Genomic DNA, 26,823 nt, shown 5'->3' with positions numbered 1-26,823 from the left:
TTTTTTTCTTTCCAAAATTTGTTTTAAAAATTACTTTTATTAACTATGGATTCTAAGAAAAAAAAAATTAGTGCATCCCGACCCTCCGCAAATTAAACTTCAAGGATTTTACCCCCCCGAATTAAGACCACTTTTACGTTTTAGCCTTCAAAGTTCAAAAAATAACATCTACCCTCTACAAATTAAGGCTAAAACACAAAAGTTGTCATTTTTTATGGGGTAAAGTGTTTTTTTTTTTTTTGAGAGTTTAGGTGGTTAAAAGTGGCATGCAATCCGCGTGACCGACATTCCATCCGAAAAGACGGAGAAACTTGTCACTGTTTGATAATTTGTACGGAATTAAATGTTACTTTTTGAACTTTAAATGCTAAAACGCAAAAATTGTCCTACATGAATTTCTAGTTTGTTTAATTGACCCATCCAGGTTATATTATATATATACTTCATTAATAACATTTAATAGTAATTAATTACGAGCTATATTTTTATTATTTGGCAAAGAAACTTCTCCAGTAGTGATTCAATTGTCTGGCTATATAATGAAGAGCCATCATCACACCAATTGACGGTGTAGGGTGCAGCACTTTGGCAAATCAATGGCAGCCACGGGTTCCACTTCTTCTGATCATTTGGTCCTGACCATAGAGGAGGAGCTCGCCAAAGATCCTCATATCAAACTCGTTCCTGAACGCTATGTCCGGGTTGATCAGGACCCTCCAGTTGTCGGAACCCTCTTCTCTTCAATCCCAACCGTTGACATGAAAAAACTGGCGTCTGTGGAAACCAAAGACTTTGAAGTTGAGAAGTTGCAGAGAATTTGCATGGAATGGGGGCTCTTTCAGGTCTCCTTGCTTCTCATTTTTATATAAACATTTAACGTAGAAGTTGTTTTATATATATTTATGTAATATGTTGTTCTCGTATAGTTGGTGAACCATGGAGTCAGCTCTTCACTATTGGAGAAGCTGAATCATGAGATTGAGGAATTCTTCAAGCTTCCATTGGAAGAAAAGATGAAGTTCAAGGTAAGACCAGGAGATGTTGAAGGCTATGGAACCATCGTCCGATCTGATGATCAAAGACTTGATTGGGGTGATAGGGTGTATATGATAATAAATCCTATTCATAGAAGAAAGCCATATCTCTTCCCAGAGCTCCCTTCATCTTTCAGGTTCTCTATCTCTCATTTTTCTTTTTCTTTTTCAAAAACCCGGGTTTGATATCCTGGACACCGTATAAATTAAGTGTCTATTAATTCCGCACACAGGCCGGATAAAGCTCAAGTTTGCATGGACGTAGAGTCGAGCTTTAGACCTGAAGCTTCATAAATCATAAGGGCGTAGTGCTCGAGCCAACTCCATAGAGAGTTCTCTCTTCTTCTTTTTGTTTTTTTCCTATTTGGGGATCGAACACCTATATAATCTATTCATTTTGGGATTTCATCCCTAAAATTGGATTAAGGGCATGTTTGGGTGTGCGTTTGAGGTGCCTAAAAGTGCATTTAACATTCAAAAAGTTCGTTTGAAAACAAAAGTACATGTTTGGTAAAAAAAATTGAAAGCGCTTTGTCCAAAAAGCCTAAAAATGGTCAAAATGCACTTTTGGCAAAAACTTCTTAAGAATGAAGCTTTTGCCAAAAAGCGTTTTTTGATTTAAAAATTCTATTTCTCAAACACAATTCCAAACAGGTTTTAAGACCAAAACCATCTATTTGGGGAACAACTAAATATCCGGAACACCATGCAAAGCGTCTCCTCTACACAAGTCGGGTACGTAAAGCTCGAGTTTAAGCTCAAGTAGAGTCAAACTTTAGACCTGATGCTTTACAAAGCACGAGAGCCAAGCAATTTACAGCTCGATCGATCCCCAACCTTTTCAATTTCTCTCATTTATTTATTTTCTTTTTGTTTTTGGGTTTCACTAGAGAAACGATGGAGTCTTACTTAAAGGAGTTGCAAAAGCTTGCAATGACACTACTGGAGCATCTGGGAAAAGCCCTAATGATAGAAATGAAAGAGATGAAGGAGTTGTTTGAAGATGGAATGCAATCAACAAGGATTACATATTATCCTCCATGCCCACAACCGGAGCAAGTTATTGGTATCACGCCTCACTCCGACGCCACCGGCATCACCATCCTCCACCAAGTTAATGGAGTCGAAGGTCTTCAAATAAAGAAAGATGGCGTCTGGATTCCTGTCAACTTCCTCCCGGATGCCTTTGTTGTCAACGCCGGAGACGTTCTCGAGGTTTGATAGTTCTTCATTCCTTTCCTAATCTTTCTCTTTTTCAAAAGTTAACAGAATTCTGATAATTAAATTCCGTTCACTAAGTTAACAATTCTGATAGCAAGAAACGTTAGAGCTATTTAAGTCCGTGTCACATTAACGGAATCTGTTAAATTAGTAAACGTAATTTGATTATATGGACTAAATTGTTTTTTTAACATACCTCAGAGATCTATGAACTTTATAAAACATATAAACCATAAGAACTAATTTTGCATATTTCTTAAAAATTAAAATAAAAAATAATAATAATAATAAATAAAAAAAAAAAAAAAACATGTGCTAAATATAGAATCTGGTCAACTTTTTTGGAATCCCTAGTGCTATCATATTCAAACTTGTTTATCTTCATAAAATAATAAAATAAAAAATATGGTTGGTGACCAAGACCAACACATTATATGATAAAGCAGTCAGATCTTTGTCACATGGAGATGCTCCCTCGTTTGTGCACTAAGAGCGAGTCAAAGGCAACTGAGATCTTCCTGTGACATGATTGGAGTTCTGCTGATATTACTATTATTTTAACCTAATAATATACTAAAAGAAAGAGTCATGTTCTCTTTGTATTCTTCTAAAATTGATGTAGTTTTTCAAATTATTATTGGATCAAATTAAATTCTATCACAAATATAATTGTAATTTTAAAATTTATATCAATTTTGAAATGATACAAAAAAGACGTGAGAATGTCATTTAACATTACTCTTTCAACCCAACTTTGTGTTATTTGGGAGCCTACTGATCATGTGAAGCGATGCCCAAAAACAATTAAAGATACACAAATAGAATTTGTCCAATGAAAGGTGATCGATTGGAGCTTTAAACCCGTATACAGACACGGAGGGGTGTAAACCGCTTTATATGAGTAGATAATATCCGAATTTTACATTTACATTCGCACTTTGTGGCCGGAGAGTGAATTATAGTAACGAGTATATGTCACCCAAGTATCTACCTTAATTCATTAAATTTGATGTGACGAGATCCCTAACCAAAAAATTCTTCCACCAAATATTATGGGAAGACCACACCACATCGAATTTGGTGGATAAAACATGGAAACTTAGGTAGTATATAGCTTTAATATTTAGTAACTGTCTGCCCATCCAAGGCAAACAGAATCCACCCATAACTACACATGTACTGATAATTTTTGTAGTAACCGCCTATGACATCTGCTTTGCATTTTTTGCTCTTTTTTATACTTTTTTGGTTTTTTTTTTTTTTTTCTTAAACTATGGACTTTGACATATTTTTTATGGGTATGTTGTTTTTCAAAAGTTTTTTATGAGCTTTCTTAGATGGTCTTTTAGGGATTAAATCCCAAAATGGTGTTTTTTATAAGACAAAAGTATTATTATTATTATTATTATTATTAGGCGGAGGTGGATATTAGCTAGCTATATTCCGCTATCTCCCAACATTTTTGCAAATGACAGATATGGTATCCACCCGCCTGGGGTTAAGGGCTGAAAATCCACTCGTAACCAATGTAGACAAGTAAATAGTAGATACAGGACAATTTTTAACTGTCCACCTGAACACCCCTGCTCATACGACCTATCATGTCGTTAACACTAGAAATTAACGCTATCTAACAACAATTCCTTGTAGACAAAATTAGTGTTATATGACAACAATGTAATATATAAAAGCTTTTAAATTCACCAAAAAATGAACCAAGAAACAATAAACAAGAACTAGTATCTCTTTAACATGTGCATATTTTTGCAGATTCTGAGCAATGGGCTCTATAACAGCGTTGAGCACAGGGTAACTGTAAACACGAAGAAAGAGAGGATCTCTGTTGCTTTGTTCTTCAACCCAAAATTTGAGGCAGAGGTTGGGCCAGCAACTTCTTTGTTAAACCCAAACAACCCTCCATTATTTAGAAGGGTTGGAATGGAGAAGTATGTAAAGGATTTCTTCTCCAGGAGGCTCAATGGAAAGACATATTTAGAGCATTTGAGGATCAAAGCTGAAGGCAACAGTGCTTAGTTGATGGCAATTAGATTGTGCAGTACTGTGCTTCCCCAATACTGTATATCATAGGTGAAATAATTGAAAGATTTAACACAAATCAAGTGAGTTTTGTAGCTTGACTTTACTGTTTATTCAAATGTCTTTATAAACTAAGTTCAAAAACTCTCAATTTCACCATCTCGAACTTCTAATTTGATGTAATTTACTCCCTCCATTAGAATTGAGTGTTAAATCCTAATGGGGACTATGAAAAATACCAAAATACCCTCATTAGGTCATAAGGGAATAATTGGCATATGGAAAGCACCTCAAAACCAAGAAAGAAAAGAAAGGGAGAAAGAGGATTACCTTGACTCGACACTTACTATGGGAACCGTCTAAAAGAAAAGACAAAAATAAAAAATAAAAAAGTGAAGGATCGCTCTATTTGGTCGAAAGCTTTAACCATATTAGGCTTGACGGCCATCAATATTGTTATAATTTTAAAAGTTACATTTGTAACACCCCTACTCCAAATAATATGATATTGTTTGCTTTGAGCCAAGCTCATACAGTTTTATTATTGGGTTTATTCTCAAAATGCCTCATAGCATTTAGAAAAAACATATTACATATAAACACATCATCTTTTCTACCCGCAAGTAATGTGAAACATCACAATCACTCCCTATTAGGACCCAGCGTTCTCGCTAGCGATCTTCATGGGCTTATGCACGCTCCCCTCATCTCAGGTTGGGTTACACCCCGCTCTAAATTTGGTATGAGGCCTTTTGGGTAAATTCAATAATAAAATCGTGCAAACTTAACCCAAAGTTAACAATATCATATCATTTAGAGCAGGGTGTCACAACATTTGTTTCAAGAGACACAATGAGGACACAAAGAAAACTTTTAGCACTAATCTAGGCATAGGACTCTCGAACATATTTGCAAACGGATTTGGCTTCTATGCTGTAGTACAAACTACCACATAGCTGCGGTAGTGCAAAACTGCACTGTTTTGGTGCAGTTTTGGGCTACGGCATGAAGGAATTAATGGAGGGTAATGGGTGGGCCCCGCCACTCAATAAAATATAATAAATAAAAATTATAAATAAATCAATAATTAAAAAACTAAAAATATTAAAAAATTAACACAAAAAAATAGAGGAAAAAAGAAAACCAAACTTGATTTCTGGTGCTCCTTCTCTCTCTCTCATTCTCACCATGGCAGCCGAGAACAAAAAAATTTCTGAGTCACCGAAAATTTGTGTTTCAATCTCTAGTTTTGCACTACCGCATAGAAGCCAAATCCTTTGCAAACATCATATGGGCCCTAAACTGACCCAAAAACTAAGAGAAGCCCAGCCCAACCCATTTGCCACTTGCTTATGCATGCATACATATCTCTCTGTATCTGCAAGACTGAGAAAATAGGAAAAGAAACGTCGAGAAAGCGAGAGAAAGCGAAGAAAAATCCCCGAGAAACGAGAAGAAAGGAAGAGGAAAATGGTGGTGGAGGAGGCGCTAAAGTCAGCGACCACCGAGGAAGAGATCAACACCAACACGAACGCAAACCCTAACCCGAACCCTAGGGCTGGCGGAGCTGGAGAGGAGGACGAGGAGCCCGAGTAGGGAGAGATCGTAGGGGTAGACGAGGACTCGAAGCAAACGGGCACGGCTTTGGTGGACCAGCTCCACCCGCTCGAGCACTCGTGGACCTTCTGGTTCGACAACCCCTCTGCCAAGTCCAACCAGGCCGCTTGGGGTAGCTCTTTGAGGCCGATCTACACCTTTGCTACGGTCGAAGAGTTCTGGAGGTTAAATCTTTTCTGTTTTTGCTATACTATACAATATGTGTGTGTATTGAGTTTTTGTTTCTGGTTGGTCTTTGTTTGGGTGCTGAGGAAGTGAAAGATTTGGATTTTGGAGGGGAAATGGAAAATTTGAGGGAAAATGGAAAGAGAAGTTGGCAAATTGTTGTTAAGAGAAATGAGGAAAAGAGAGTGTTGTCTGTTTAGAGTTAGGTTGATTTATCACTGTTTCTGTGCTAATGGGAATGAATTAGCTGAACATTTATGGATCTTGAATTCAAACTATGATCTGTTTGTGGTTGCTGAGAATCAGGAGGAATTGGAAAAGGAGGGGGGGGGGGGGGGGGGGGGGGGTGTTGAATTTTGTGTTATTTTATGTTTGTTTTAGTTTAAAAGGAATGTGAAGTTTGTCACGTTTGGTCGGAACATTGTGTTTACTTGGATTCGTAGCTTTCTCTTGGGAACCATTAGAGCGTTTTTGATTCTTTCATGTGAAACAATCGGTTCTTGGGTGTGTCAAGTGGTAGAGACATTGTGCTTCGGTTTAAAAGAACTTTGTTTAAGTGAATTTGGTAGGTTTTTTGCAGATAGTTGAATATTGCATTCAAAACCCTAATTTAACAAATTTTTTTTTTTTTTATGGAGTATTACATGAATCTGTAGAGTATTCTGTATATTTGTGCAGATACTGGTTTTTTATTCAGTTAAATGTTGGTTTCATACTTTTTTGTTGAGATTGATCACCGTATGGTATCATATTCATGTCTATATGTGGTTCTTGTTATTTATGTGCCATACTTTATAGTTGACTGAATACACTTTTGGTCCCTGAAATTCAGAAATTTTAATTTCTCCCCCTCTAACCCCTTTCTCCCAACTATATGTACATCCATCTACTTGCACGTCATGTGATTTTAAGAGACGCAAAACTTTGTGAACTGCACCTACCTCTATTATTTTTGAGTCAGTAGACTTTCTTCATTTGTTTGCTAGGGCTGAAATCCATAATTATACTCTTAACCGTGGGATTTTTTTCCTTAATCCTTGCGGTGCAAGGTGGAACTCTTCCAAGTTTATAGATACATCAATTGTCATGGACCACTAAAACATCAACTATATAGACTTATTTTAAAAAATTATCAAATATTGAGACAGCGCCTTTTTGCTTTTTTAATTTTGGGGATCCCGGTGGGAGGGGGGTTTGAATCAAGTATTCTTTCTTTTTCTTTCTTTGATGAATATTGAGTAACCTTTCTTTTTTCCTCGAACAAACCGGTTCAAGATATAATAACTTTGAGTCAATTAAGGAGAACATGTAATGACCCATCTTTTTTTGATGAATATTTAGTAACCTTTCTTTTTTTTGATGGATGATTTATATAAATTATCCATCTATTTTTTTTGATAACGTAGGAGAACTTTACTCAGATTAATTGCACGTTGCAAACGCATACTATACAACAATCCTCACTGTTAATCAAACTCCTACGGGTAACTGACTCCACCCGCCAGAACCAGTTACTAGGTAATTCAGGAGCTTTCACCCCTAACGGGCTAAGCAGTTTATCCTCATGCCCAGGAGGCTAAATCATCCATCTTATAAGGTTTTTATAAGTAATAACCTTATTAAGTGTAAACGCAGAGTCAAATTTAACAAATGTTAAGTGCATGTGTGTGAAACTCCTTTTTCTTTAATAATTGCCCTGTAATTGTTCATTTAGGTGAGGAGGGACTTTGCTTCTGACTCCTTGAAGAAACCAAATTTGCATTACATAGATGAGAACCAGCCTATGCAAATGTTTGTTTGTTGGAATCTTCCTATTGCCATAATCTCTTGGGAGCTTGCTCTTACTGCTGCTTCTTCTAGCCTCACCTTCACCATCACTGCCTTCTCGCATAATATCCTATTTTCCTTATCTCATGCAATAGAGGGAACAAGACTGAAAAGCCCAAACTGAGCTCAACAATTTAATACTTACCGATAAGTTGTATGGAAGATGGTCCATCTCTACCTCATGTGGTGCATTTGGAACGAGAGAAATGCTAAAAGTTTTGAGGACTCGACTAGGAATTTAGAGGACCTCATTCACTTTTTCTTGTACACCCTTTTCACTTGGACTGCTGGCTGGCTAGAGCCTATAGTGATCAGCTTCCAAGATTTTCTTTTTATGTTCTCTTCTTCTTTTTCTTCTTCTTAGTCGCTCTCTTGTATACTCCCGATATACTAGGGTTGCGCTCCTCTGCGCTTTTAATCTATATATCTTTACTTATCAAAAATTTAATACTTACCGATACAGAGGCTGTCTTGCCTGTACCTCTGTGAGACAGAGAGGAGATGTTAGTGTTTCTTTCCCTTGAAATTTGACAGTATTTTATGAACTTTTTTGTGGGAGTAGTTGGCTCCATTTCTATACCTCTCTGCTAAACATTAGCTATTTGTCTTAACCTTTTTGATCTTGTACTTTTTCCTTCCCTATAATAAATTCTCTTCTATCTAGTACTTAAAATTCGTTAACAATCCCCGTACTCTCTGTCGAAACAAATATAGGTACCAATTGAATGATGGGAACCCCCTTCCCCCATTTCTCTTTGGTTTTGGCCAAAGAACCCTATTTCTCTGCACATGTATAAAATGAAAATGGGGCCTGAAGACATGGGAGAATATCATAGCATCTCATTTCATCTAAATTTGTTGGCATAGTTTGTCTGATTATGATCTCGAATCTCTGCTTCCGTAACTGCTGATTTGCCTTCTTGAACTATCAATACCTCTGGTCTCTCTATCAATCTCCTCAAAATAACTGACAAATTTGCCTGGGCAATTTATTCCTTGCACAGTGTTTACAATAATATTCATCATCCAAGCAAGTTGGGTCACGGAGCAGACATCTATTGTTTTAAACATAAAATAGAGCCAAAATGGGAGGACCCTGTTTGTGCCAACGGAGGGAAGTGGACTATAACCTTTTTTAATAGAGGGAAATCTGACACCTTTTGGTTGTATACGGTATGTTTCAGACAATCTTTGTAAGTTAACACTGAATCAAAAATTCTTTGTGCATCTAATTTTCTGAGTGTGCTGATACTAGTTGCTGGCAATGATTGGAGAGCAATTTGATCATGGGGATGAAATTTGTGGAGCAGTTGTCAATGTCAGAGCTAGGCAGGAAAAAATAAGCGTGTGGACCAAGAATGCTACAAATGAAGCTGCACAGGTAACTTTTTTTGAAGCAGATAAACCCACCAGCCTTAATCATACTGCCTTTATTATTTGTCCCCATTTTTATTTTATTTTTTTGACCCACAAGAAAACTTTTCATACTTTGTCTCCCACGTATGGATACTATATCACTGAAGCACATTAATTTTTGCTTTTGTTTATATGAGCACAACATGGATCCTTGGTTTGTATTTTACTGTGGCTATTCCTTTATTGCTCCCCTTTAATGCCCCACTTCGATTGCAAGAAGGTAGAGGAAAAGAAGGGAAATTTTATATGTTCACGTTGGAATGGTTATCGTATGACTCAAAATACTTGATACTAAGTGGAGCAATTGGGTGAGCCCATATGATCACTTGGATTAATCTATTGGACACATTTTATCTTTTCTCATTGTTCACTTTTTTATTCATGGGTTCTATATGAAATAATCCTTTGATTCTCGAAGATTCAAGTGAGAGGAATAAGAATTGATTTAGCTTCCTTAGATCAATTTAAGAAATTTTCATGGATTTCACCTGTAAACAAGGCCTGGTTGAATTGCTGTTATTGGTCATTTTTAGCGATTGTTTTTATTCTGATTGTAAAAAGGCCTGCATAGCATCTCATGCCAATTTTTTTTTTGGCTGCAGATGAGCATTGGGAAACAGTGGAAGGAGTTTCTCGACTACAATGAGACGATAGGATTTATATTCCATGTAAGGATACTTTTTGGAGAATGTACTTAATTTGTTTTCCTTTATTGGCTCTCACCTCATTTATCATAGGTTATGGGTTTTGTAAGTAATTTTCTGGTCTTCCTCCTTCAGGATGATGCAAAGAAACTTGACAAAGCTGCCAAGAATCGGTACACAGTATGATTGATGTGTATGCCAAGAGGATGCAAGATGTTTTCTGGTTGCTGCCTCATCCTAGATACCATTCTAGGGCTTGGTCTGATGAGTTGTCCCTGCTTTGGACTATTTTCCATTTTGTGAAAGAAATTTACAATGATAAGCTGAATTAGACTTCCTTAATTTTGGTCTTGGATATGCATTTTTCGTTCCTTATCTCAAAAATCCAAATGGTAAAGGGTTGCATATAAATACAAATAATGGTACTCACCATACTCTTACAAGTTCCTCACAAGTTGAGCATTACTTTATGATCATGTTTTCTGCTCACATTTTTGTTTAACAAAGGTTGATCTAAAGGCTGATTCGCAGGGTCATAGCAGCAAAGCGTGTTGATGTGGGATAGAAATGTAATTTCAAGTTTTTTTTTTTTTTTTTTTTGCGATCATTAATGGATTTAGACTAATGTGCTACACATATTTTTACTTCTCTACATCCAATTTCTCACGCCCATATGTAACTTTTAAAATTACCATTGAATTAAAATCTAATAAATATCTATTACAAATCTAATAAATTTTCGCTCTCGAAATAGATATGGAGCTCATTTTGTGGTTTTTCAATTCTATATGTCATGGCCACCAAAGAGCCTCACTAGCGTCTCCTATGGCTATTGGCTACTCTATACGACGCCAATTTCCTCCGCCGCCTCCATCCAACCATCATGGGCAAGGATGTGGGCTTCACACGCTGGCATATGGTTTTTACACACCACCCAATAGTCGTGCTCTACTCGTGCCTCGTCATCCCCACGAAGATATTTTAATTGTATGTTGGAGAGTCAATTACCAATATCTATTGGGTTGATGCAAGCCACTTTGGTGATGCAATAACATTTGTCACAATCATTAGTGGAGCTAGGATTTTGGTTGATAATATGGAAGATTAAAAAATAAGGCTGAAAATTTTACTATAAATGTTAAAAAATATAACAAATGAAATAAATAAACAACTCAAAAGAATTTAATTATCTTTTAAAACATAAAAACGCAACTTGCAATTTACATTTTCACACTTGATATTAATTTATTTAGTTGTTCTCGACGAGTTTTCGTATACTAATGACACCAAAACTTCAAAATATGGTCTAAATCGCGTTAATTTAAAATTCATAAAAATAAGTGACAACGACTGACAGTTTACATGAGAAAATATCGATTTTTTTTTTTTTTTTTGAGTGGGCATCATTTATGCATTGGTTATTGGATGAATTAGTTTCTTAGATATTTATGTGGGGTATTCTTATTTCAAACTTATTATAGAAGAAATTGATTGATTTTGTTGGTAGGATTTTCTCTTTACTGAAATATCAAGATTGTGGTCCATGTGAAAGGTCACCTTATCTAGTTAGCTCCTAAATGGATGACAAACACACAACATAGCACATACTTTATTTATATTCCTTTCCTTCAATTTAAATGCTTATAAATGTTATTGACCATTTTTTTTGTCCAAAAAATGTGAAAATACAATTTTGCCCTTATGAATAATTCAAATGAATTAGCAAGGATTCTTGCCCCTTCTCTTTGAATTTGAATCCTCTCCAGTTTATTTGTTTTATTTGAAGGGCAAAATTATTCCAAAAAAAAATGTAAAAAATGACAATTTTGCCCTTATGAATAAAACCAATTGGATTTCATCCTGTTCAAATGAACTAGAGAATATCCTTGTCCCCTTGGTACTGGGATGGAAGGAAACAAAGACCAAAGAAGACTATGGAGTTTGGAACTTAAAAGACCATCATAAACCAATCCTAATTAATCAATCAAATCCTCATAGCATAATAAATTGTTAGTTATTTCAAGGATTAGAAAATGACAAAGGTGATATACCTCCACCACTTGCTTGCTTGGAAACTTTTGAGAAATAAATTGGTCACCACGAATTGAGATCCCTAAAATTAGACTGTCTGAATTTTACAAACATTCAAACAGCTTAAGAAAAAGAGATTGTGATGCCCATTTATTCCTGACAAGTAAGCTCACCACCTTAAACTGTCCAAAATAAGTAAACTATACAACCTGCTCTCTTAAACTATCCAAATTCTAGTTTTCACCATGCAAGAAACTGCATCGGCTTGGTCCTTTCAAAATCAATTAGGTCCACAAACCTTTTTAAGGTATGGATATAGGGGTTGTTTGCTAATGGACCAAAAAAAAAAGCCCCATACTATTCGTCTTAGATTCAACTCTTAATATTCTTACTTTTTACTTCACATTAATCATCTTTTACTACTATTTCAATAAAAAAATCACTACAAAACAAAATTTTTTCACTTTTCATACAAAACATTCTTATTTTTTTCTCACATCAATCAAAACTTGATACGGTTCCTAGTCACTCTCTATTTCCAAGTCAATGGCAAACAGACCCTTCCATACAAAACATAATGTTTGACTGACAGGACCAATCCTAGAGTCCAAATTCTCTCCCCAAATATCAATCAACCTCTCATTTTCAATTCTCAGTAAACTTCAATTTTCATTAAGTCTCTACTTCAGAAAAAGGTTTGGACATATGGCTTCCACCACAAGCGAGCTTTCCTGAAAATAGACTTCAAAAGTACTTGCCTTTTGTCCTCCATTGACAACACAAGAGCCCTAAAAATTTCACATGATTTCTTATTTTTCTAATTTTTTTTAAAAAAAGGGAAAACACAAATACATTGGATTTGGATATGTGGCCGACTAGGCGACCACCTACAAAAAAATCTGGAGTGATCTTAGCCAGCCCTGATGGTACTGGTGGTGGCCACCCACCCACCTATTTTAAGGACTTATTCCACAAACCAAATGAACCCATTATACGTATCATACTTTCATTTATTTTTAAGGGTTAAATACCTTATTCTCCCTGTGGTTTAACTTCTTTATTTTTTGTCCCATAGGGTTTACTTTTTATCACAAGAGGTACCTCTGGTTTACCTAAAGACGGAGATGGTACATCCATCTAAATTTCGTTCAAAATTTCGCATAATGCCACGTCAGCACAAATAACAAATTGACATGTGTCCCTATAATTAATTTAAAAAAATAAAAACATTAAAAAATTATATTTAATAAAAATTTTTAATATTAAAAAAAAATAAAAAAAATTGGGGTTGGCCGTAGCCACCCCCCTTGGCCATTTGCGGGGTGGTTGGCCACCCACTTTGACCATGGGGGTGGCCTAGCCACCCTCATCTGGCCAATTTGGAGTGGCACGATCTATGGGGGTGGCCAAACCACCCCCAAGTGGCCAAATGGAGGTGGCCTAACCACCCCCAACCCGGCCATTTGGGGGTAGCCGAGCCACCCCCTAAATGGCCAAGGGGTGGCCAAACTTTTTTTTTTTCTTTCTCTTTTTTTAATTTAATTAAATATAATTTTTTAATATTTTTAATTAAAAAATAATTAATTAATTATATGGACATGTGTTAATTTGTTATTGGTACTGATGTGTCGTTCTGTCAAATTTTAGACGTAACTACCATCTTTGTCTTTATGTAAACCAGATGTACCTATTGTGAAAAAAAGTAAAGCCTATAGAACAAAAAATAAAAAACTTAAACAACATAGGAATGAGGTATTACACCCTATTTTTAATTCAATTTCTTTGATATTTGTAAAAAATCTTCGCATAATAAAAACAAAACATACTCATGTACCTGCACTATTTTATATAATAGAAATGAAAAAGTGGAAGATGTTGACCCATGACCCTTCACTTTCGTTGTCACAAGTGGAAGTCCTGAAAATCTTGCTCTTTTGAGAAAGCAGAAAAGCTCCATTGTCGCTGACACCAATGGCAAGACAAAAATAGTGGAAGAAGTAAATTGATATTCAATTTCTAATTTTAATATTGTGGGAGAATAATGTAAACACGTTTTTTTTTTTTTTTTTTTTTTTTTAAAAAGTGAGGTCCAATATATGTTTGTAATTAAAAAAAGATTGGTAATTTTTTTTTTTTTTTTTCTATTCGAATATCATGTTGTTTGTAATTAATCATGTTTGCTAGGTAGTCGGCTGTGAACCATGCTTCATGAAACGAAGGTCACTAGTTCGAATCCCCCTCATTTTGTGTAGACATGTCAGCAAATAAAAAAAAATTTTTTTTTAAAAAAAACAATGGAGTTGTTTTTTTCACATTTTTTAATATTCTTAATTTGACACAGATTAATATGTAAATATGAATTAAAGGTTCGATGATTTTCATTAACAAGTAAAAAATTGTACTATTTACTCAACGGTCGCAAAGATAAATGAGTTATACAGGCGAGAATCTCATATTTTTAAGTCTTATCTGATTCTTAATAATTCTCAAATACGAGTTTCACGTGATATTGAAAATCTAGATTCCGAGGCATCACATTTCTAAGTATTATTCTCTTTGACATATATATATATATATATATATATATATATATATATATTGACTTATAAAAAAATATGTGGATGTCAAGAAAAAGATTAGATTTTGTGAACCAAATGCCATGACAAAGATAATAACCCAATATTTATGATGCCTTTTGGCATTTTCCTTTCTCTTTTTGGCTCTCTTCTATGTTTTGCATATGCCATTACAGGTTTGAGATTGTCCCACCCGCCCACACATAAAATGTGTTCAAAACTGCAAATTTCATTTTATTCAAAAATAAATTACAATATATATATATATAAAATAGCATTCAAAATACACTATCCACCTTTGATTTTCTTCTTTATTGGAAATTCAACACCATTTTTAGCTGGAGTTATAAACTCCATTTACACTATTATCCATATATTTCTCTTATCCAATTTCGCTATTTCTCCATCTTTCATTCATTTTTTTTTCTTTTAAATTTACCATTAAATATGCAGGACCCACATGATCTATAAGACCTACATGTGACTCTTATAGATCCAATAGTAATTTTTTTTTTTTAAAAAAAATATGGATAGAAGATGAACAAATAGCATTTCTCGTATCCATACGATTTATAACCAAGTTTATGAAATAAACTCTAATAAACACAAGCAACGCTACATGCTACATACTACACTCCATGCCACTCTTATTTTATTGGACCGTTATAACAAAACCCATTAATCCTTATTTATTTATCCATTTTTAACAAAGACTGATCTAAAAGGCTGATAAACACTATCACATCAGCTCAGCGAAATAACGATAAATGTCATGGAATTGGTGCATTGAATTCATACCAAAAAAACCAATTGATCATAACCCAAAAGTTTTTTTTTTTTTGTTGCTATAAAAAAAAAAAAAAAAAAATTTCCATAAAATCATAACCCAAGCAATTTTCCTACTATATCTTGGTGGGGTCCCAATGTGCAATATTGGCACACATATCTGTTGTATTCACCATATAAAAAGCACCAAATCATTTGAATTTGCATAGTTTTTTTGGGTGTCACCTGCATGGCCTAAAAAGCTCTGCATATATACCATATTAGCTTCATCGTAATCCCTGGCTATAGCTTTGGATAATGAATTTCCTTATGCCATTAATAATCATCATCAAATGCATACTTCGAATGTAGATTTTTCCTTTCCTGAACATACCGCCTAAAATATCGCTCGCCAACTTGCTCCCTCGTCCCCGTATGGCCAGGCTTTGCGCTTCTATATATAGCTCTCAACAGAAGCAGGGTCAGTGTCACATTTTGTTGATGAACGTGGATTCTTCTCAAGAAATTGGCACTAGTTTACAGAACAATCCGGTGAGAGCCTTTTACTGGGTTCCTTTTGTTGCTTTGATTTCTTCAACTTCTTTGTGGCCATTCTTGCTCATGTACGCCATTGTGAAAAAAAAAGAAATTTTGGGTTTTTCATTTTGTATTTGGGTTTGGTTTTCTGGGTTTGTAGAGATTACAATAACCCTCATTTTGATTTTTCTTGATTTTTTTTTTTTTTTTTTTTTTTTTGGCGCTTGATATGTTGATGGGTTATTTTTGTTTTTGTTCTGCCTTTTTGAATTCTTCCTTACTGATTGGTTTAGAAAAAAACCCAGATATTTATTTATGATCACGCTCAAGGTAAAGTTCTTTGCCATTTCTTGAACACTCATTACTCTGTTCAGTATTTCTGGGATTGTTATTTTTGAAATTATCTTTGACAATGTTTTTGCTGAGTTGATAGGTTAATGCACTGTATGAATTCTTTTGCTTAAGAAAAATCAAACAGCTAATATGACAAGTATGGACAGTTGTTGGAAAAGTTTGTAGTTCGTGTGTAGTAGGTGGGATGATTTAGTGTGGAGAATTTCTTGTTTATTTGAAGTAGAAGAGAAAATTCACCATTTCAATGATTATGTATGACACTTTGTAAGGGTGACGAAATATCAAGAGATTGAGTCTGAACAGTTTGTTGGAAACTTTTGTAGTACTTTTTAGGCATGACCATGGAAACGTGCAAATTGCAGGTTTCTTTACAGACTGTACACATGCCAGGGAATAAGTATAACTGTAGCCCTGTGACACCAAGAACTAGATTGGAAAGGCTTCTGAGGGAAAGAGAGAGAAGGAAATCCAACCGGTGTTTCCCATCAAGTGAGGAAGCAAGAGATTGCAACGGAGAGGCAGAAATCCATGTGAATGATTCATGTTCAACTGAGAATAATAATTTGGGTCTACCTAGGGAGGAAGAGTTCTTGAATGGGGTTGCAGCTGCAAGAACTTTTCTGGCTGATGGATGCCAAAGGCAAGATGGGCGCCCTTCTAAACAAAGATTGTTGGTGGTAGCCAATAGGTTGCCGGTCTCTGCTATCCGAAGGGGTGAGGACTCATGGCAACTTGAGGTAAGTGCTGGAGGGCTAGTCACTGCACTTTTAGGTAAGTGATTGGTCAAATCTTTCATTATCCCTATTCTTTCTTTAAGCATTCTATATTATAATTTAATCAGTTGGAACCACACCTCATAAATTATATTTTCTATTTTTCTGTTTTATTTTATCTTGCAAAGCTAAAAATAATAATGATTCTACTGTTTGCCCTCACTCCTTTTTTTTTTTTTTTAAAATTTTTTAATTTTTTTAAGCATGTTTTTTTATTCTCTATTCACTGAAGTGAAGGCTAAATGAAGCCTTGAAATTCGTTTGCAGGCCTGAAGGAGTTTGGTGCCAAATGGATTGGTTGGGCTGGTGTAAATGTACCCGATGAAGTTGGACAAAGAGCACTCACTAACGCCTTAGCTGAAAAGGTTCGGAAATTTGGTTACATTTGAAGTCCCATAAAACTTAACAACTACCACAAGTATCATCTATAATATTGGATAATGTCTATGATGTGCAAGTTTTGCTCCCATTCCCCCCCAATACACAAACAAATATTGTACTGTCTCTCCCTTACTAACTTTGGTTTATTGACTGCAGAGGTGCATCCCAATATTTCTTGATGAGGAGATGGTTCATCAGTATTATAATGGTTACTGTAACAACATCTTGTGGCCTCTTTTCCATTATCTCGGGATTCCACAGGAAGATCGACTTGCAACCACCCGTAGTTTCCAGTCTCAATTTGATGCATATAAGAAGGCAAACCAAATGTTTGCTGAAGTAGTGAAAGAACATTACAAGGAGGGAGATGTAGTTTGGTGCCATGATTACCCCCTAATGTTTCTTCCGAAATATCTAAAAGAATATAACAACAAAATGAAAGTTGGTTGGTTTCTTCATACTCCCTTTCCCTCCTCTGAAATACATAGAATGCTGCCTTCTCGGTCAGAGCTGTTGAGATCTGTTCTTGCTGCTGATTTAGTTGGGTAAGCTATTCATTTTTCTGCATATTATTTGGACATGCACGATTCTTTGTTTTATTCTGTTTTTGCTTCATCATGCTTCTTTGGAGTAGACTGGTATTTGGATGGAACTCAAAGTTCTCATGCCTAGAAAGGCCTCCAAATGTCATCCAAGTTTAGTGATAGACTTTGGTCAGCTGGTAAACTATGGTTGTGTTCTTGCCTCTTGCCTTGGTTGATGTCTCCTTAGGAGCTGAGAAACTGTCTTCACCTTTCTCCTTGATTACCAATTTAAAAACTGCTCATTTTGGTGACATCCTATATGTTGCACGCTTGTGTTCAAGTCTTTGTATTAGATGCTAAATCATATTCGTTTTTCTTATTTTATATTAGCATTACTATGTTTTAAGTAGTAATTGACCACTATAACATCTCTGATGCCAATACTCCATTCGATGCCTACATATGACACTGACATATATTCCTACCACCTCCGAAGAACATTAGGAAATTCATAAGCTTCTATAATTGTTGAATAAACAAGAAATGCAAAGGTATTCATTGCCTTTAGATTATGCTGCTTTACTCTGTAATTTTATTGAGTAAGTGATTTACTTCATGATTGATTAGGTCAAATTTGAAAAATATGTGCATGTGATAAACTGCTGTTTGTCCCAAGTGTTCGTGACATAAAATTTATGAACAAGGAAATCGTATAAATTTCTCCTAACAGCACATTTAAAGATATAAAGGGTGCAATCCAACTTTCCAACAAATATGCATGGGGTTCACTAGGTGGGAACACTAGTGTATTAATTTATATGTGTGTTTGTATGTATACATGTATATTTATATGTATGTATGTATGATAGGCCTTATAGTACCATTTCTCAGAAAGGCTAGTTCCTACGTCATTTTCCCTCCTTTTAATTGTCAACTTCATACCAGTAAACAAAACCTAATTAAATCAATGGGCAACTTCATGAACTCTCTGCAGCTGCAACTGAAATGTGGTAGCTTGCTCTTGTTAGCTTCAGTCAGGCCTTTAATTAGTTTTATCAACTTCAGTGAAAAGGAGCATGCAAATGTATTATGCCTTAATACTAATTAGAGCATTTCTTTTGGGACCATATAAGCAGAGCCATTTTTCCTTATTGACGACCTCCATCATGCTAAATCTAGTTCCCCATTTTAAAGGATTTTTCTAGTTGGGGAGTTGGGGATTTTAAAGCTTCCCCTAGGAAGTGTTCAATAAGATGAAAGTTACTATAAAGTTTATATCATTGGAGATCTAGGATTCTGATAAGTTAAAAGTGAGAGGCAAAAGAAAAGAGTTTTTTTATGTCATCCTTCGGTTGCACCAGGAAATGGGGCATTCAATATCAGCCTGTTATATCAACAATACTTTTAAAAGAGTTTAATGACTCTGCTCATATAGATTTTATGTTAAGTTCTCAAGACCATAATGTTTTAATTGGTGGATATTTTAATATCAACAATACTTTTAAAAGAGTTTAATGGCTGTGCTCATATAGATTTTATGTTAAGTTCTCTAGACCATAATGTTTTAATTGGTGGATATTTTACCTTCCAGTTTCCACACATATGATTACGCAAGGCATTTTGTAAGTGCTTGCACTCGTATCCTTGGACTTGAGGGTACGCCTGAAGGAGTAGAGGATCAAGGAAAGCTTACACGTGTAGCTGCGGTACGTATTAGCTGATCACCCTCTCTCTTTCTTTGTTTTCCATTCTCCTGCAAAATCCACACTTTGTTTCATATATTTCATAGGTTTGTCAGCATTGATTATAATTATCAATATGAAGTACTCCCTTAATTTGAAACTGAAGTCCTAGAGATGCATTTTGTTATATAGTCTTTGGACGCAGTGTAAGATAAGAAGTTAAACTTTTGTCATGTATTGATGTTGCATAGACTGAAAATTAGGCAAATATCATAAAATTATTGTTCTTTCTTAATTCGATATGTTTCTTATTATGCCCTAATAAGTCCTTTAGCTATGCTCTTACGAAAAACATTTCTCTATTGCAACTATTGTTGGCTGATCATCTCAAGAATTCTAAAGCATTCTCTTCTTTATTTACAGGATCGATCTCTCGACTTTCATGCGTTATGTGCACTATATGCTATTACTGGTACTCATTTTTGTGCCATCGATCACAGACGTAGTCATTGTTGTCTTTTTTGTCTTGTCTCCCCCAAGTTAAGAAGATGGCTAAGGTGTTGAAATAGTATAAGGAGGCAAATTAAATCATTAAATATCTTAATCAATTGTTTCTTGAGTTCTCATGCTAATTAAATGCAAAATAAAGTCTTCCAGTTAGCTCATGCCTATGCTCTTTATTGTTTTTATGTTCTTGTTACTTACACTCCTTTAAATGTATCATGCCATCTGTTTTTTAAATGGTATTTTTTTCTATTGTCTTTGATAAACCATCCAATTTTCTGGAAATTGGATATAAATATTTTAACTTTCTGGCATACTGTCAGAGCACTGTGAGCACATTAACTGAAGACAATCGTAAGAGAGATGGTTACATGTTGCTATTGACAATATATTGAAGTTGTACTCAGATACTTAATTAAGGTTTAATAGAAGGTTCCTTAAGATAAATGCACAAAATGCGTGTTCCCTCCCTGATTGGCCAAATAATAATTATTACATCTTTGGTTGTCCAAATTTTAGCAATATTTGTTTCATTTGACATACATTGAAGCATTGTTGTTAACTAAAACTGTTGAGGCAAGCCATCAATATGGAGATGCAATTAACCTATCATTTCTTCCATACTGTTGTATAAAAGGCTATATTTAATGGGAGATTTGCACTCAAAATGTTTTTATTCACTCTTTCTTGTTTAGATGTAGCACTCGTAACATCTTTAAGGGATGGAATGAATCTTGTCAGCTATGAGTTTGTTGCCTGCCAAGCTTCCAACAAAGGAGTTCTCATTCTAAGTTAGGTAATTAAGCTTTCCATTTATTTGGTTTTATTTATGATTATTAGTTTATTCATAGTGAACTGTTGGCTTTTTTAAAATGATATACCTGCAAGCAAAGATGTTTTGGCCATCACTTAAAAGAAGAAAATATTACTTTTGGCTAGAGACCATCGTAAAGAAAATTAAAACAATGATGATGAGGATGAACATCATATACAATATCCAGGAAATGTATCTTTTAGTTGTTGATAAACTGTTTGTAAGCTTGAAGATATATTTGAGGCATAAAGAGAAGAATAATTTAATCCAAAAGTAACTACTTGACTGAGGGTCTAAGTGTTTCTATACATTCTATCCCATAAAAACTTACCTATTCACCCGGTGAGCTAGAGTACTATACTATTAATGCAAGAAAACATACACAGCTACAGGAAAGAACAGGGAGATTGGCCTTAAAAAACTAGACAATGATATATAAGTAGATAAGATACTTACTTACCAGTCAACATTACATTCCGTTCAAACTGGTAGGTATATTCATGTGAAGCATCTGATTTCTTGCCGCATTTAGTAGGCAGTGATTATTGAGGGTGTTTCCTGCTAAAACTCATAAGAACATTTCATATTTAGCATTAGATTCCTAGCCACTTCCTACAGGTGTTGGCTTACTTGCTTTGTAACCCTACGTTATTTCGGGACTAAGCACAACAGGCCTATCTAAATCACTTGATGATTAGAGTTGCAGAAAAGAAGAGGACAACGAGTGAAGTTGGAAGCATTTCTATCCCTTCTGAGATTATCATGACCTGGAAGAAACCCCATTCTTTGCATGCGCAGTGCATCTTCTCCCACTCAGAGTCCATAAATTCAGGGGAGAAAAGCTTCTGCATGTCGATGACTGGGACTTGGGGTAAACAAGTGGTGTCGGATATGTTTGGAGGGTCCTGATCGGGACGCACATTCCGCGGCGGCACTGTCGCCATCGTCTCCTTTGCCAACTCCTGAACACAAGGAACAGGGAGAGAGCTCCCCAGCGATTGCTCTGTTTCCATAGCTCCAATAAAACCCAGAGCCCAAATGCTTCAATCCTACCTACCCCCAATCAAGAACACTCAACTTTAAGAATATTGACACGACTCTTTTTTTTAATCAATGATAGACACAAATTTTATACAAATCTAATTGTCTGTCTTTTAATGAAAGTTACAAGGGGGAAAAAGAAAAAAAGGAAAAATTAAAAATTAGTCCTTATGGTTTTAGTGATTTATAATTAGATTTACGTAGTATAAAATTGAACTCGTAGTTCTTGAGATATGCCAAAAAAAAAAAAAAAATTTAGTCACCAGAGTCAAAGTCCGTTTACAAATTTAATAGATTCTATTAGTGTGATACTGACTTAAATAGGACAAATGTCATAATTTTATTGACTCTGATATTTCACGTTATCCGAATTTATTAAGTCGGTGAACAAAATTTGACTATAAAAACTAAATTGTTTCGCTTTAATGCCAAGTAGACGTAATTGCAAAGGAAAAACCTTCTATCAGGTCGGTCTGCAAAATGTCACTTTTGCAGCAACCAATAGAAGCCTAACACATCACCTAAAGTACAAAAAATGCACAAAAATAACCTACAACAAAATACACTAGATTTTTGTTGAACCAAGCCCTCTACATGGATTTGCACAAGATACTCGTGAGTCTGCTGAAACAAGCCCTCTCCGGTGGATCCTTTTAGAGTGATAGAATTCCTAAAGGGTTAACCTTCCACTTTTAGGTTTTAGTTTTGAATTTAAAAATGAGTTTTAAGGCATTAAAAACAAGTTTTTAGGCATTAGAAATGAGTTTTGAGGCTGGGTTTGGCTAAAAAGAGGCCGAATAGGGTGACTCACGGCTAGGTCACGGCCAAACCCAGCCGTGGAGAGAAGACCCATTAGAAAAAACCCCCCCAAAAAAAAAAAAAAAATTGAACAGGCCACAAACACTTGTGGCAGCCCGTCGGTGAGGGGGAGAGGGAAGAGGAAAGAGAGAAAAGAGAAAAAGTGGAAGAGGAAACAGTGGGTCTGAAGACGAAATCTCGCCGACAGTGATGGAAGATGAAGAAGAAAGGCAAAAACTTGCGTGGGAAGAAGAAGAAATCCCGTGTTTTCATCCTATTCCATAAACTGTGCTTCCGTTACATGTCAAATATATATTGGGTGCTGTAAAAGTGGTCTTTTACGCACTGACCGTAGTAGGAGCTCTCAAGTGCAAACGAAGTAAATCATGAAGTGATTTTGCATTTTTTTCATTAAAAAAAAAAAAAACAAACAAACAAATAAAAGCTTAGATAACATTGATCATGAGGTCACTATTTTTCTGTACAACCTACTTTACTTTTCCATTTTCTCTCACTCACAAGTGGTTCGTCCTTTTCAACTTATTAAATTCTGGCTCTTGGACTAAATTACCAAAGCCTGGTGGAGCCGTGAAGGAGGGGCCAGCTTGCTCTATCTTGACACCAAGAAAATATTTTCTAGGTAAGCCCTGATGGAGTTTTGTGGGGTGTCAGCAATGGAATTGTTCACAGGATCCTGTGCTAATAAGGGAGAGAGGTGGTAGGAGGGGGCCTATCAGTACTTTACATATCACCATCCATTCGCCATACAAGATAATTTTTGGAGTTGAGTTTAGGTGGGACTGCTGTGATAAGGTTATGCAGGTTGGACATAGAGAGGGTGAAGGATGTTGATGATTGAGCCATTTGTCTAAAGGTGTAAAAGGCTTCAAGGCTCTGATACCATGAGAAAAATAACAAATGTGGTTTAGAAATGACAAAGAGCTACTCAAAAACATGAGTTACTCCAGCCGTATCTTTCTTCTATATATTGAGAAAAATATTAAAGGAAAGACATCACCTACAACGGTACAATTTGTTCCATAAAGGAAACTCCTTGACTATGCAACAGTAATATTAGATCCTATAGGAAAGTTCATAATACAAAGGGAAATATATTTTCTTGCAGCAGGTTCTCACATCCATAGTAGCATTAATGCCTTCAACGGTAACTTTAGCATATATAGAAATATCTTCACACATCCACACCTGTAATGGCATAGCTACACCATATACCATATAGAATATGTTCTTGTCTAGGTCCACATGGAAAGTCTTCAACGGTACTAGGAATATATAGGAATATTTTCTTGTCTTGGTCCACATGTAAAGTCTTTAACGGTACTAGGAATATATAGGAATATCTTCTCTACTAATGAGAGCCAACGGTAATATTTTTTCCTAAACCAATCTCTTCTCCATAATTTTTGGTGAAGCTCAATGGGTAGTGGATTCTATTAATTCTTTTGCTTTATCAGTTCCATTCGGTTGTGTCTGGCTAAGAACGTTCTTGCTAATGTGCAACGGACGTCAACAGCAAGAGAATTTTAGAGAATATTTTCTCTTTTGTATTTAATTCTCTTTTGAGTAAGATCGGGGTGTATTGTGGCTTTTGAGTTTGAGTGATTTTATTCATACTACTCTTTGTACTCCACTCTTTTGTTAGTAAATTTCTCCTGGATCGTCTCCGCCAGTGAATGTATGCTTGTTAAGTTAAACCACTTAGATTTGGTGTCTTGTGTGGTTGTGTTATTTTTTTATTTTGTACTTTTTTACTTCTTTGGTGATTAATCTTGGAATTTGCATTTGTCACAACAAATTCAATAATAAATTTACCCGTCCATTATACGAAAATGGATGAAAAAATGAGAAGGAGAATGAAATTTGGTAGCTGGCTTGTCGTTGTCTGTGTCGTGTGCTACAAAATATAGAGAATAACTTATATATATATATATACACGTGTAAGTCTAACTCGTGCATTGGTGGGTTTTGAAAATATTTATGTGTCCTTGGCATGTACGAGGAATATTTGGATTTTGAGCAATATCAAATTTGGGTATCTAAAAAATAAACACAGAGAGATAAAGAGAGCCTAGCTGTCCAGGAGAGGAGGAGGGCCCCTTCGCACTCTCCCCCCTCCTAATCTCCCTCCCCTTCTACTCGTTTTTTTTTTGTTGGTTTTTTTTTGTTTTTGTAGGTGTTTTTTAGTCAGATATTAGCAACTCCAGCTGCTACCACCCGCCCTCCAAGGTGTTGCACCTCCTTTCACCTCCATCAGCTCCACCACGTGCCAACGCTGGCCAGTACCCATCATCTCCTCCACTTCGGTCGCTGCTGATTTGCAGGCTGTGTTGTTTGTTTTGTTTGTTTTGAATAATATTTTTCTCTTTAGATTTGCTCTCGTGAGTGATTTACGAGGAAAATGATGTAGTTTCACAACCGTTTTGGGTCGATGAGGAGTACATCTAGTCTTCTCAAGAGCAGACCTGTGCTTTTATGATTGTTGGGGCTGGATTTTCTCTGTTTTTTGTTGTTTGTATTTTTGTTTGAATAAGGATTGTGATCTATTTGGGTTGTGGATGTGATCTGTTTTCAGAGCGAGGAAGATGAGCTACCTATACATTGAGTTGAGTCTGTTTAGAACAGATCTAGTGTTACAACTGAAAAGTAGTCATAAGTTAGCGGATATTGATGTCATATATAGGTTTTGAATGTTTGATTTTTATCCAAGCATTTATGATTTGTAACCTCGTAGCGTCTGCTATAATTTTTCAGAGCTTTTTGCTCTGTAATGTAAGAGGTTTATGCTCATGATCCTTCTTTAATGAGACTGAAATTTTTTTTTAAAAAAAAAAAAAAAAAAATTGGGTATCTCTCTCTCCCATTTATTAGGCTAAGACATGGTCGATGCTAACTAATATTCATTGGGTTAGGTTTTGTGTTGGCTCATTAAATTGAGTGTCCAAAATTTTAACTTTATTTATTTGGAGATTAGGTAGTTGTGTGCTTAGGTTAACAAATTAAATTACAGTTGAAGATGGTAAAGAGTATTTGCTTAAAGGAGACGAGTTCAACAACTGATATCCGAACGTGATACATTCAAGGGAGTATTAGAGTATATGTTCTTGTGGTGTTCGGACCTGTTAGCAAACATGGTCATTCTAGAAGACCACTGTAATTGTATCTTTACAACTTCTTGCATATGATGTTTTATAGTTTCTCGCTAGCTTAGATGTGCTTATGTAATTGTATTTCGCCTAAGGTTCAGGTTAAAAGTATATGGGTGTAGCTGACCTATATGATGTATATATAGATGTGATATGTTTTAGATGAGTTTGTATTTGTAGGTTTTTGAGCATGAGTTTGAAGCATGCACATACATTCATAGCTAAATAATATGTTTCGAAGGTTTTCATAACTATAATGTTTACTTCATCAGCTGCAAACTGTTTTACAAATATCGTAAAACCAAGTGTAGCTGTTATTGTAAATTCATGATAGAAAACAAAAAGTCAGCTCATTGTGGCAAGTCAGTAATGCGCCTGGGCAAACGTCGTAACTCCACAATTGCATAAATAATGTTGTGGTTGCAGGTGATGAGAATGTTGACCAGGATACAGTGGCCTCGTGCCCGGGCTACTACGGTTGCCGTGGAATGCCACATACTTTTGTATTAGACTAGTGTGTATTAGTCTATCTCCTTTTGTACCTCATCTTAGTTATGTTTATCAACATTTGTGATGTATCTATGGCATTATGTTAGATATAACATTTTTTTTATAGCTATTCTTTTGTTATGCATTGTAACAATGCAAAAGTTGAAAATATAGATGTTTATCCCGAGATGTTATTAAGTATGTAGATAATACTAGACATTTCAACACTTTTTCTCAAATGATTTGGTCTATTTAATAAATAAATAGATTTATATTGTTTTTATTTCTTAAATGAATGTGGAGTCCAGATCATTTGAAAAATAAAATTTGAGAAAAAGTGTTGAGATGCCTATCAGCCCTCTAAGTATGTATAGCTTATTGTGGCAACTTCGCCATTGCTTATAAAAAGAGCTGTTACAAATAACAACA

At 35.4% G+C, this 26,823-nt stretch overlaps 3 protein-coding genes across 3 annotated transcripts; all 3 read left to right on the top strand.

Moving 5' to 3' along the window:
• The first annotated feature begins 596 nt into the window (after positions 1-596).
• On the top strand, positions 597-4,289 carry LOC132169378 (protein SRG1-like). The gene is made up of 4 exons (XM_059580417.2): positions 597-842; positions 927-1,171; positions 1,925-2,249; positions 4,026-4,289. The coding sequence occupies exons 1-4, from the start codon at positions 597-599 to the stop codon at positions 4,287-4,289; spliced, it is 1,080 nt and encodes a 359-aa protein (XP_059436400.2).
• A 1,405-nt stretch (positions 4,290-5,694) lies between these two features.
• On the top strand, positions 5,695-10,303 carry LOC132170914 (eukaryotic translation initiation factor 4E-1-like). Its single transcript, XM_059582068.2, has 5 exons — positions 5,695-6,073; positions 8,906-9,074; positions 9,157-9,282; positions 9,920-9,985; positions 10,097-10,303. Exons 3-5 carry the CDS (start codon positions 9,166-9,168, stop codon positions 10,145-10,147), a joined length of 234 nt encoding a protein of 77 aa, XP_059438051.2. The 5' UTR covers positions 5,695-6,073; positions 8,906-9,074; positions 9,157-9,165; the 3' UTR covers positions 10,148-10,303.
• Positions 10,304-17,201: 6,898 nt separating this feature from the next.
• On the top strand, positions 17,202-21,989 carry LOC132172213 (alpha,alpha-trehalose-phosphate synthase [UDP-forming] 1). The gene is made up of 7 exons (XM_059583675.2): positions 17,202-17,228; positions 17,273-17,362; positions 17,535-17,923; positions 19,494-19,608; positions 20,008-20,056; positions 20,784-20,884; positions 21,609-21,989. The coding sequence occupies exons 1-6, from the start codon at positions 17,202-17,204 to the stop codon at positions 20,882-20,884; spliced, it is 771 nt and encodes a 256-aa protein (XP_059439658.2). The 3' UTR covers positions 21,609-21,989.
• Positions 21,990-26,823: the final 4,834 nt, after the last annotated feature.

Source organism: Corylus avellana, chromosome 1, assembly GCF_965113065.1.
Source record: "Corylus avellana chromosome 1, dhCorAvel1.hap1.2, whole genome shotgun sequence".
Taxonomy (NCBI): Eukaryota; Viridiplantae; Streptophyta; class Magnoliopsida; order Fagales; family Betulaceae; genus Corylus; species Corylus avellana.
Note: the sequence above shows the minus strand (reverse complement) of the source record. Positions and strands in the feature narration are given on the sequence as shown.